A 12,360-nucleotide genomic window follows, 5' to 3' on the forward strand; every position below is an offset into this window, starting at 1 on the left:
AAACCTAACAATTGAGAAGCTGTAAATATCCTTGTTCTTCCACCAAACTCTAGCTATATTTAGTAGCATGATTTTCTTTGTTCAAGAGTTAGTTGCTATAACTCTGTATTTATGTTCTCGAAGGCAGAATACCTGGGGTATATTAGTTAAGTTGATAGGTGGCTGCATGGATGGACCAACGAATGAACCATCAAATGACTGTATTTAGATCTGTGAGAGGTAACGGCTATATCCTTCATATATGTGCATCCTACATCTTTCTTAGCCAGGGCTAAAGCTTCCAGGCGTTTGCAAACACGTCTTTCATATTTAGCAACAATCACACTTAGATTAAAATGGAACGGAGGGAATAAGCGGGTTTGGAAGGGAAGAGCATTATTCCAGGCAAGGCGGCTGGTGGTTATGAGAGCAGGAATGGATTTACTGTCAAGCTAATGAAGCCTAATCATTGGGGCCCCCTCCCTCTCACAGGCCCCTTCCCGGGCCCACAAGCAGCCCCAGTGATGGGTTCACGTGGTTGTAAGCTTCTGTAAAATCTGTCAAAGTAAAAGGTATAATCGAACTCATGCTCCTAAAGAGGGCCCTCAAAATAAGTTTCAGGCCACTCACCAACTGGGTCTGCCCTGAAGGAAGAGGCTGGTAGCAGGATGAATGCTGCTTCCTGAGAACACTGGCAGAGCAGGGGGAACAGGAGCTTGGGACGCCAGTCAAATTTCTGGGGGCCTTCTCGCTCTCTCTTTTTTTTTTTTTAAAAAAACACCATTTCCGAGGTTCACAGTTCTCATACCACGATTTTCCTTTCTGCCTTTACATCTTTGCAAATGAAGTCACAGAAGACATTCAGCTGTTACAAACTTCATGTCAAGCTTTGAAGTGCTTTTTAATAGCAGAAATATTTGGCTCACGTGTGGGCTTTGTAGCTATGGTAAATACCTCTTAGTTATCTGTCGCTACTGTTATTCCACACCTCCAATTTGGAGGAGAAATTCTGCATATGCATTGAGGCACTAAAAAAGAATATTGAACTATATCTCAGCTCTTTTGTGAACGGTTTCCTTTTATTTCTTCTCACATGGAGCTAATGCTTTCATCATATTGTACTGGCTATGGGTGGGAAAGCAGTGGATAGAAGGGGAACGCTGATTATTACATCATTGGTTGGCAGTTTCCTCTTAGCTTCTTGAAGGTTAAGTGGTCAAGTAGCTCCTTAATATGAGATCAAGGCATTTCAAGGACTGACTCATCCACCTGTTTCCTGGCAACGTGCTTTCGTAGACTTTGGACGAAATGCTTACAGTGGTTAAAAAAGAAACTGACCACAATTAATATGAAATAAAGACGGGAAAAAAACCCCTCATCTTGGAAGTTTCTGTACGACTACTGACATACAGACTATATGTCCAGGTACATCTCAGAGCAATATATTAGAAATAGCATTTTTGAGAACAATAAATAGAAACAAAGGCATTTTGGATCTACCCTGTTTTGAACAATGACATTTTGCTTCTTTATGTAACTTCATTATTTTATGAAGGGATGATAGAAAATACTACTGCACTCCATAAGTTAAACACCTGACATGTTTATTCCTCAAAATGCAACATTTTAGAATTCTAGATGTTTATTAATTAGTGATTATTAACACCCAGTAAACAACATTATGTCTTGTAAAAACACAATCTCTCTTCACAGCATGATGCTGAAATCTATTATTCCCTGATTCCATATGCTGAAATACACTCAAATGGTCACAAATGACCTTAAGCATTAAATAAATGTAAATGAGGACAACATAGAAAATGTGTTTTTGATTGATAACTAAAAGACCAGGTTGAAAATCACATCCAAAAATGAAGTCTTCCACAGAAGGGTATGGCAGTCCACACTGTGGAATAAAAGCTGTCCTAAGAATGAAGAATACCCAGGTAGGAGATTGCTCTTTCTCTGGACCTACTGGAGGTTTTCTGCGAAACAGAACTGGTTTATTCATTTGTTTGAGAAACACAGAGCATACTGCCCCCTGTGCCATCAGCCTACTGTGAACATTCTAATGCAGGATTCAAAAATTCGTACATGGACACATTATATTCACCAGTTAATATAAGAAAAAAGAAGTTATCACTACTCCATATCCTCATCCCAGTATGTTTTCCACTTTAGTTTTTAAGCATTGTTGCTATTCATCCACCTTTGTTCCCCTGCAAGCTGAGCAGTTTGGGGTGGGAAAGCATCCTCAAACACAGAGAAAACTCAAAATGTCAAAGGATGACAGATTAACAGTAATTAAAGAATTAATTAAAACTTAGATTGTTCTTCCAATAATGTCTGTGGTTAAACACATAAAGGAAAAATACACAGATACAGATATTTCTTGTGAAAATTACTAAATGATTACTTATTCCTCTAGGTCCATACCAACGGGGCAAAATTAAAATGTAGCATCACAGGAAACACCATTGTTTTGGTTGAGGGTAAGCAATTCTCCTACTTTGGATAAGAAGGAACAGAATCTAAAAGGGAATGAATACCTAGACTATTTTAAAACCATGAAACAGAACAGGGTTTCTCAATCTTGGTTCCATTGACATTTTGAGCCAGAGAGTTCTTCGCTGTGGGGAGGGGTGTGGGGATGTCTTGCACAGGCCTAGCGGCATCCCTGGCCTCTATCCACTAGATGCCAGTAGCAACCACCTTGCCCCACTTATAACAATAGAAGAGTCTCCTGGGGCAAAATTGCCCCCCTCCACCAGGTTGAGAACCAGTGAAATAGAGCCATTCACAAGAAGGTCCCAGGCTGGGCTTCTCCCAACCTCATACTGCACCCTCTCAATCCTTAAGTCATTCCCAACCCAGTGTTTAACATAGTTATCTTCAGTTTTTCTCATCTATTAATTGTAGGTAATGAAAACGCCTGCCTGCTTCATTACAGGTTCTTGTAAGCATTAAATAAGATACTTTTAAAGTGCTTAAAACTGTGCCTGACCCACAGTAAATGTTTAATAAATATTAGCTATTGTTAGTTTTAATAATCATCCATAGTACTGAGAAAAGCAGTTTCAACCAGAGTGTTTTAATGCAAAAAGGTATCTTACCAGCTTGATACGTTCCCAGTCTTAAACACACCAGCCGTCTGATTCCTTGTGATGATGTCTCTCACGTCTATAGGCCACAGTTAAGAAAGCTTCTGCAGTGATTGTCAACTGACTCCCTGCCAGAAAGAGGCCCACAAACACTACGATATTCTTATTGTATGCGGGATCAGCATGGTGAGAAGAGCTGTAGCGTGTGAGGCAGGAGGAGAGGGTGTAGCCCTGGCTCTGCCACCAAATGTTGAATTACTTGTCACAGGCAAGCTCTTTTCATTCCCTGGACTGTAGTTTTATCACCTGTGAAATATACATTTCAGGGAGCACATTGTCAAGGCCCAGGGTGATAAGCACTGGTCAGGGAAGATGACTGTGCCACAGGTGCCAGGCCCCACTTGCTTAAAAGAGCTAGAAGCCCCAAGGTCAGCCTCTTTCCGTCAGCGGGGAGGGCAATGGCAGTCTTCTGAGACTCTCCAAGTTGAAGTATTTTCAGTCTCCGAAATGACAGTGGGGAGAGTGAGGATGAGCTGCAGGGAAAGACTTGGGGGGAAGTGAGAAGGGAAGGATGGAGAAAGGCTGGAGAATCTCTGAGGGAAAACTAATTACTGAAGAAGAAAATTCTTCTGAAGTGAAAGGCCCCTTGAAGAATTGTCTTTACAGACTTACAGTCTGGCCTTTGGCCATCGGCTGACATGTAAGGACTTGTACAAAAAGAGCCATATTTATTGAAGCCATGTTTTGAGGAGCTGGTCCATTAGAGCACAGAGCGCCATCTTCATGAGGACCCATGGGACAAATCATGTCAGGTTTCAACACTGGGAAAAACTGGACTTCAGATCAACTAGTTTTGCTTCAGCTTCTGGACACTATAAATCTTAGAACTGCTCCTGTTTCTCTTTTTGCTCTGGTCCTTGTGCAACTCAGAGCCAAATGGATGATCTCAGCTGAACAACTACAAGTGCTCTATGGCGCATCTTTCCTCTACCGGTCCTATTCCTGCCTTCGTGATGTTTTCCTGGCTTTCTACTGTCCAACTGCCCTCGCTTTCTCCTTTATTTTATATGGTATAGTCTGTGTGTCACTGTAAGAAGCCTTAAAAATCCCTCTTTTGGAATAAAGCAAGGTTTAAATAAACAAGAAATAAAATAATTCCAGTGAAGGTTGCAAGCTGAACTAAATTGGGCCCATGGGGAGGACACCAAGCAGACAAGCGATGTTCCCCTATTGCTCAGAAAAACAGATTTCCTGAATGCTCAAAGCAAGCACTGGCCAAGATCTCCCTGTAAGAACAGAGCCACAGGACATTTTAACCTAAATCTCTGCTTGAAACACCCGGCACACCCATTTCTTCTCTGAGTGAATAAGCAGGTACTGTGATAGCTTTCTTCCCCCAGGAGTGGGTAGGAAAAATCAATTAGGTCTCCTAATGAAGGGCTTTGTTGAGGTTTACAAAAGTGCTATAATGCAGACTTTTTTTTTTTTCTGGGTGAACTTTCCTGTATGCAAATTAAATACTGTTAAATTACATTCATTAAAAAAATAAAAGAGACTAATTTGCCTACTTGTTTTGATTAACTAAAATGACACATCGGCCTACAGTTTTGTCTATTTCAGGAAGAAAGTATTTCAGGAAAGTCTTCTAAATGAAATGTCTTGTAGAAAAAGGACAGCTGACGTCTTTATTCTGAGAACAAAATTAGTAAAGAGTCAGCTGACAACTGGTTTTGATTAAGTTCCCCCACACTATGGCCACACCCTTCTCAGCGTTTCCATGACATCCAAACCACATGCCATAATGTGCTAGGTACACCTGTAGCGTCGTATGAGTACATGACTAATTTGTCAAGCCAAACATATTATTTTGTTAGTGGAGGTAATACGTTTTATAAAATAGTCACAGGGAAGTTAAATTATATAACTCAGAAAACCTATTAATAATTTTTAGTAAACATCTTAACACTATATACTTTTATACAATTTATAGAACTGTGAGTCCAGGTGATCAGGCTGAAGCAAGAATATGTATTTATATTCTAGAAGCAATTTTATTTTAATGAAAAAATTCACAGCAGTACTTAGGCTGCTTTATTTTTAGAACTGGGAAGGAAATATAGTTTGTGGTTTAGGAAGTGTTTTTTATATGAAAACAAGTACCTAGAGAAAAAATGGCCACAGTATATTAAAATATTGCCTTAAGAGATATATTTTGATATTCTGCTCCCCGCCCTTTACTTTAGGTCAAATTCTGAGGTGGTTCCTCTGGCTGGCGCTGTGTCCAATAATAGATTTTCTCATTCTTCTGTGTCACTTCGGGGTAATAAAGGGAATTCAATCAAATCGAGCCAGTCTGTCCGGGATAGTGTTCAACAGCATGTACCAAATCCTATTCTCTGAAGGCACCCCCCTTCTGGAAGACTCCAGTGGGAGATGCTGGGTGCAAAGAAAGCCTTAATGTGATTTCTGATTAAACAGATACAGAGCAATCACCTTCAGTCTCCTAGTCTGGGCACCTGGACTTCTGAGCTCTAGGATATATGCTTGTGGCTAAAAGAAATCAGGATTCTATAACTAGATTTTCTCTTCAAACAAAGCATGGTTCAAGAGCGGGGATCCACCTTAATTTTGTTTCAGTTGATTTTTATCCTTACTATATATATATATATATATATATATATATATATATATATGTGTGTGTGTGTGTGTTTGTATAATAATAGTTATTTGAACAAATTATATATGTTATATACATAAATATAGTTAAGCTAATTATATATAAATCTTGTTTAAAATATTAGCCTCCTCCTGCAATTAGTGATTATTATATTTATCAGTAGCTGCATATATTCAATACATTTTTGAGAGTTGGCATTGTTCTTTAAGCAAGAAAGTATTTTTAAAATAATAACATTGTGATTCACAAAGCATTACTTTCTTGGTTTATGCTACCTTTAGTTTCATTGCACCTCACTGATGTGGCAATATTTGTTAATTTAAATGCTGTGAAATATTCTTAAATGTGCTTATTACTCATATGAATTGCGAGTACGATGTAGAGGCGTTTTGCACTCTGTTAGCAATGTCAACTGTACATTTATGGATGAGAAGCCTTTTCCTCCAGTGCAAGATGATACTCACCAAATCATTCCAGTTTTTGGTGAAGAGATGGTTTAATGGGGGTGGCAGGGAAGCTATGAAGTCACATGAACCTGACTTCTAGCACTGGTTCTGATACTTAGTGACTGTGTGAATTTGGGTAAATTAACTTCTCTGAGCTGCACCTCAAGAGTAGGAAAAATGTAGCTATTTTATAGCCTTATGGAGTAGCACATAGTAGGTGCCTAAATCATATCAATTCATTATCTTTTTCAGTAATTCAGGCAAAAGCTTTGGAGGGATGAGAGGCTGGTGATGGTAACTAAAGTGAGGTTTGGCAGTTAAGCTTTATTTCCTTTCCCTGTTGCTCAAAACTATTATGTGAACACTTTTATTGTAGAATTTAAATGACGGGAAGGAATCAAAGAACTTCTGCCCTGTAGATTTTCAGTGTTTTTCACGTGTATAAATGTGCTCTGTATAGGTATAGTCTGTGTCCTCCAAGAACAGGAACTTGGTCTGTCTTGTTCGCTGCTATATCTTTCGCACTTGAAATGGTATGCAGTTAATAGTGGTTTAATTCCTTTTAATTAATTAATTAGCTTAATTTATTAGCTAACTTAAATTTAATTTCCAAAGCTATTTGTTGAACTCCTACCCAATATGAGGCACACAGAGTCCATTTTGGATCTATCTAGTAAATAGTAGAACAGCTGACACTGACATTGGAGGAAGGGGCCTGGACCCAGGATGATGGCCTGGCATTCCCAAGGTCTCAACCATCCACAGGCTGCACAGTCACATGAAGCTTCATTTATTAATTATTCAAGTCAGGGATGTTGTTAAATAAAATAATGTTAAGCCAGGGGTATCTTCTTTAAAATTCACAGGAGATTTACCAATTTTTGGAGAATCCTAAGCTCAAGATCATGACCCAGATGGTGCATATTGTGGGGATAAGATGCTCGGGTCAGAGTCATGAGGCTGGGTCACCAAGCATCACCATATTCTGCAGATACCCTGCTTGGTGTTTACTAAGGACGGGTCAGGGCAGGGTACTTGTGTTAGGTGAATTAGTGAGTGTTCCAGAAAGGGCTGCTCACCTTAGGTGTTGTACTTTTATTCATTATGATTTGGAAGAGGCTTGGCATCAGTAATAACTCAGTATACCATTTCTTTCCCCTATTCTTATGTCACTGTCAACACCAGCTCCAGACTTTATTGAGTAATTATTATCTGGGGGCACTTGGAGATTTCTTTCTTCATTACACTAAAAAGGCTGTGCCGAAGAAGAGGGAACACAGTTCACACTATTTTAGGATAAATTCGAGAACTGGATGAACCAAATGATCCCATTTCTGATTTATCCTTTGTTCCCTTTGGGTACAGATAAAACAGCATCTGAAGGGCTCTCAGCTAGGGGGCTCTGGGTTAGACCCAGCAGTGCAGTTTAAAGGCCGAGGAAAACCTCGGGGACATATACCCATGAGTCTGAGAAAATATTTAACAACATTCCCTTATACCTCGAGTCTTACTCTCTTTTTAGATATCTCTGTTTAATAAATCTCAAATCCACATCTAGCATTCTAGGTTCAAGGTAGAGAGCTCTAGAAGACATAGCCAAATCCGTCTGATACATTTTATGGAGACAATAAATAACCTTACAACTGGTTGATATGCTTCTATGATATAAAGATTCAGAATGCCTCCATTCATTGCCTCATATATTTTAAAAATAGAAATAACAGAAGATAAACAGGAAATATCAGAAAATGCTATTTTTAAAGGTAAAAATCACAATCTTAGAAGCTTAAGCGACTAGGAAGTAAGACTCAGTTGGATTCACTCAATTCAGATGCCTAGAACAACAAAAATAATTTTTTAAATGATGAGAATAATATACAGGCCAATACTCAGATGTGATGTGTGATTGCCAGGTCGATTTTCAATTACATTTCACTGATGTATTCATTTGTTTCTTAATGTGCTCATCTTGCCCATTAAGAATAATTAGCAGCTTTGCTTAGAGATTTTCTGGCTTCTGGCAATGTTTCTCCCTCTTTTTTGTTGACATCCACTTTTACTTTTTAGAAAGTAATTTTTGGATAATATCCTACAACTGCTATATAATTTAGGCTTCCTAAAATTTTAAAGGAAAGATGTAAACAGTAATTTTTAAATGAATTTGTTTCAATCTATATGCATCAACAGTATGTGATTCAGTGAATCTGTTATTTTACAGAAAGTGGGCACACAAATAGAAAAAAAAATATTTCATTCATGTTAACCTCACTTGGTAAAACAGCTTACAACGAATGCCAGTTATAAACTCTGGTAGCAAATCAAGAATAACATTAGTATCAAAAGCAGGAAAAACACGTTGCCAATTTTTAAGGCTTTATGCATGCTTTTTTCTCTTAATTAAAAAAAATTAGATCTAGTTACAACAGAAAAAGGCACACAAACATAGAACAACTGCATGATAAAAACTAAACCCTGTCAAGAAAGTCCTAAGAGATGAAATAAAACACACTAACAGTTTTGGTCTGCATCCTGAAAGGACCTACTTTATCTACATTGTAAAGTTCTTCCCCTCCTGCCCTTTGGCACCCTGCTATATTAAACCCATTGTAAAACCCAGCACAATAAAGCACTCTCAGGGCTGAGCTTCTGAGGACCAAATGTTAAAAATCCATTTTCTTGGGAGGGGGCTGTACCAATCATTTCTTTGAAAGGCCAGCGGAGTGAGTACAGAATCTGAGATTTCCTCTCTGATTTCAAGAGCTGGCATGGCATCTTTGCTGTTTAAAGCAAAGGTGCATTAATTAATGACTAGCATTGCTTCCCTTCTTTGGAAGCTCTGTAGTTTAGCTCAACAATAATTTTAGTACAATTAAATTTACATACTGACCACAGATGCTTCCCATAGTTTGATAAAAGTTCTAATTGGTTTCTGATGCTATTAAATAAGACACCTGCTGCCTTGAGAAAGACCTCAGGTTGCTGGGCCCAATCTGAAAGTTTCCGTGGTTAAAATGACCTTCTTTTTCCCAATAATCCTGCTTTTTTTTTCCCCCCAAAAAACATCGCTGGGGCTGAGCCAGCATACCTGACTTCCTGTTGCTCTCTGTGTTCCCTGACATGTGGAGGAGGAGCAGAGTGAAATGATACAGTGCATGGAAGAACTCAGAATAAAGCAGAGTGAATGAAACAATATCGCTCATCTTCAGGAATATTTTGAGAAACTTGCGACAGTCTGAAGATCATGATTAAAATCCTGCATTTTAAAAAAGGAAGCACCTTTTGTGATCTCTTTCCCCTGTGTGAAAGGCCAAGATTGTGATTGGCTGTTTTTCCTTCCTGATTTTTTTTTTTTTTTTAAGTGTGTCAGGCAATTAGCTGGGTGGGGCTCTGTAGAGCACACAAGTGCCGCTGAACAATATTAGCTACTGTGCTTCTGGCACCTCCTTTCTCCTGTCTGAGCAGCCTGATACAGCTACTGCAAATTTTATTTTAAAAAAATTATATAGCAGAGGCAGAAGAAGAAAATCGAAAATAGGCTCTAGCAGGATGCTTACCTCTTACAAAAATCAAAACTGCTTTGGCATTTTAGGGGCCTAAAATCCAAATAAGTAGATTGCCTCTTTCATAATGTAAATGGAAGGCACACCAAAAAATCCAAAGCAAATATATCCTCCACTTTTCCTCTCAATTTCTAACGGCTGTTAACTGCTCCTGAACAAATCAGCTCGATTGCTAAAGTAGCCACAAATTATGCTTGCTTCCTTAAAGTACAGTTCAAGTTTCATGAACTCTGTGTGCATATTCGTAAAGCATAATCTAATACAATGGGGTTTGAACTGTAATAGCATAGCAGAACAAAAGAGATAGCTTTTATAATCCTAAATAAAAGGAAATAATGAAAAACTGATAGCCGTTTCCAGTGAGGAGATATAGGGAACTCCTCGGGAATTAGAGTAGGTATAATATTGCATGGTCTGCACATACAACATCAAACGGAAGAAAGGTAATAATGAACATGAAGCTGGAAGTTAATTTTTACAAGCAATATCCAATATAATAAATGTTAAATCATTTATTTTATCCCGGCAAATTTCAATGGAAATAAAAGGACAAGAGTGCTTGAAAATTATTATGAAACAAACGTTCTTATTGCTTTGAGTGGTCCACAAATCATAAGCTCCTTTAATGAGAAGTGACTATAAAAATCCATTGAAATTAAAAAAAAACAAACCACTTAGTCGTATCCAATGAATTCCATATATTTCTACTTTTTCTTAATTACTTATCATGTGTGTGTGGGGAACTCTCTTTTAATACCCCATGCTGTCTTTCTTTATATCAATTGTTACTCAGCCGGGAAAAAGGAATGAGCACAACAAACCCGTTTTCTATCTGAATAAGGATACTTCTGATGGCCTTTTCATTCCCATCAGTTAACAGAACTTCTTTGACATCTGCAGAAATAGCAACCTGAAAAAAGAAGGGAGCACAGCAAACAATGAGCAAATATGCTTGTCTGTGTGGAAGTGAAGACAGGAGTGACAAGCCTTCAGTATCATGCTTCCTCACCTATTTCTCTGTAACAATCTTCAATCTTTTTTCATTTTATGTCTGCATTATTTTAATCATTCAATCAAATCAGTCAATACTTTTATCATTCCATTTGCGGGAGCCTCTATCTTGCTATCATTCTGTTCGGTAATTGCATTGTGACAGCGGATGATGGTATTCTGAGAGGCTTTCATTTGTGGGCTTCTGTTTATCTAGTAGAGCCATCATACAAGGCTGTCACTCTGCCTTTCAGCTTGCTTCTGTCTGACTGCCTGATGCCCTTCATATAACTTTGCATTGCAGGCAGATGGCTTTGTGAGGGTAATTTTTTTGTGAGCTTTGACATGCTCGCACATTGGGCTGTAACCCTGACACATTGTGTAAGAGCGACAGGTTTGTCAAATGCCAATCAGTGTAACAATATGCTTTTATTTGTAGAGACATAAAAACTTGTCTAATGCACTGTGCTGCTACATAATATCTCCTGAATACATGACTCAGAACCCAGAGAATGGGGAACGACGTTCCTGAATGGCCAATCTAATTCAAAAGAATCTAATTACTGAGCGCTCTGGATCATGTTTGTTGGTGTAATAATGCAGGCAAAACATTAGCAGCTATATCATGGTGCTCCAACTGTGATTCGCCGGGCTATTCCTGTATCTTAGCAAATGGGACTATAATCTGAAAAAAAAAAAAAAATGCTTTCGCTATGGCGAAGAAACACTGTGCGAGGCCTGGAATGTCACAACAAGCAATATTGACTACACTGAGGTAAAATGTTTCTGCTCATCGAGGCAACCATAAAATCAATATGATCCGAAAGTAAGTCAATCTAGAAGGTCTCTCAAGACCCGGCAGCTTGACCGCAGCTGATGCTGTTGACGGTTCTCTGACCCAGCAGTTGGAGGCCCTGGAACATTTTTCCTTTTGTTCCTCCCTCTGAATGGGATTGGAATTGAGAAAAGACCTACCATGAGCCCAGCCAAGCATGTCATGCCACCCCCTAGCTCACACACAGCAAGGTCCCTGAAAGAGAGAAAAGAAATGGTAGAACCCACACAAATTAGATGAAAATGGTCAGAGAGATATATATGTTACAAGAAGGAATTGCCATCTGCAGTAAGAACGGCGCTACCGGGAAGCTGTGGAGACATGACGAGGCTCCCGCATGTCGTTTTGCGTTTTAAAAATAATTATGAAATAGAAAAGTCACAAAGCAGGCAAATCAGTGGGGGTTCCCTCATTAGTGTTCACTGCAACATTACCACCGCTGAGCTGAAAAATCGGAGAAGGTTCCCTTTTTTTCCCTTGTCAATGGCGCTGTCTTTTAGAACTAAACTAGCTAGAGTAGCGAAAGATAATTGTTAGGAAAGGATAACACTGTTAATCCACATTCATTCCTTCAAAAACAGTTAGTTAGACAAGTAAATGAAGAATATATATGAGTGTGTATATACCTATATTATGGTCACATACACACAACACACACACACACACACACACAAATACATGCAATCTTGAATTTAAAAAAAAATTCTAAAACAAACTGAAACATTTTGGAAAGCTGAACCGCCCCCATAAAGAACAATTACACAAAGAGCAT

The 12,360-nt window shown here is 38.7% G+C and overlaps 1 protein-coding gene across 2 annotated transcripts in view; it reads right to left on the reverse strand.

The window, feature by feature from the left end:
* CAMKMT (calmodulin-lysine N-methyltransferase) overlaps positions 1-12,360 on the reverse strand; it is a 402,917-nt gene that overhangs the window by 44,132 nt on the left and 346,425 nt on the right. For both annotated transcript variants that reach the window (XM_060309608.2, XM_060309607.2), the window contains exons 5-7: positions 11,729-11,783; positions 10,610-10,673; positions 3,093-3,159 (exon numbers count right to left, since the gene is read on the reverse strand). In XM_060309608.2, coding sequence (XP_060165591.1) covers positions 3,093-3,159; positions 10,610-10,673; positions 11,729-11,783 — 186 coding nt within the window. The remainder of the gene's footprint in view (positions 1-3,092; positions 3,160-10,609; positions 10,674-11,728; positions 11,784-12,360) is intronic.

Source organism: Globicephala melas, chromosome 12 (assembly GCF_963455315.2).
Source record: "Globicephala melas chromosome 12, mGloMel1.2, whole genome shotgun sequence".
Taxonomy (NCBI): Eukaryota; Metazoa; Chordata; class Mammalia; order Artiodactyla; family Delphinidae; genus Globicephala; species Globicephala melas.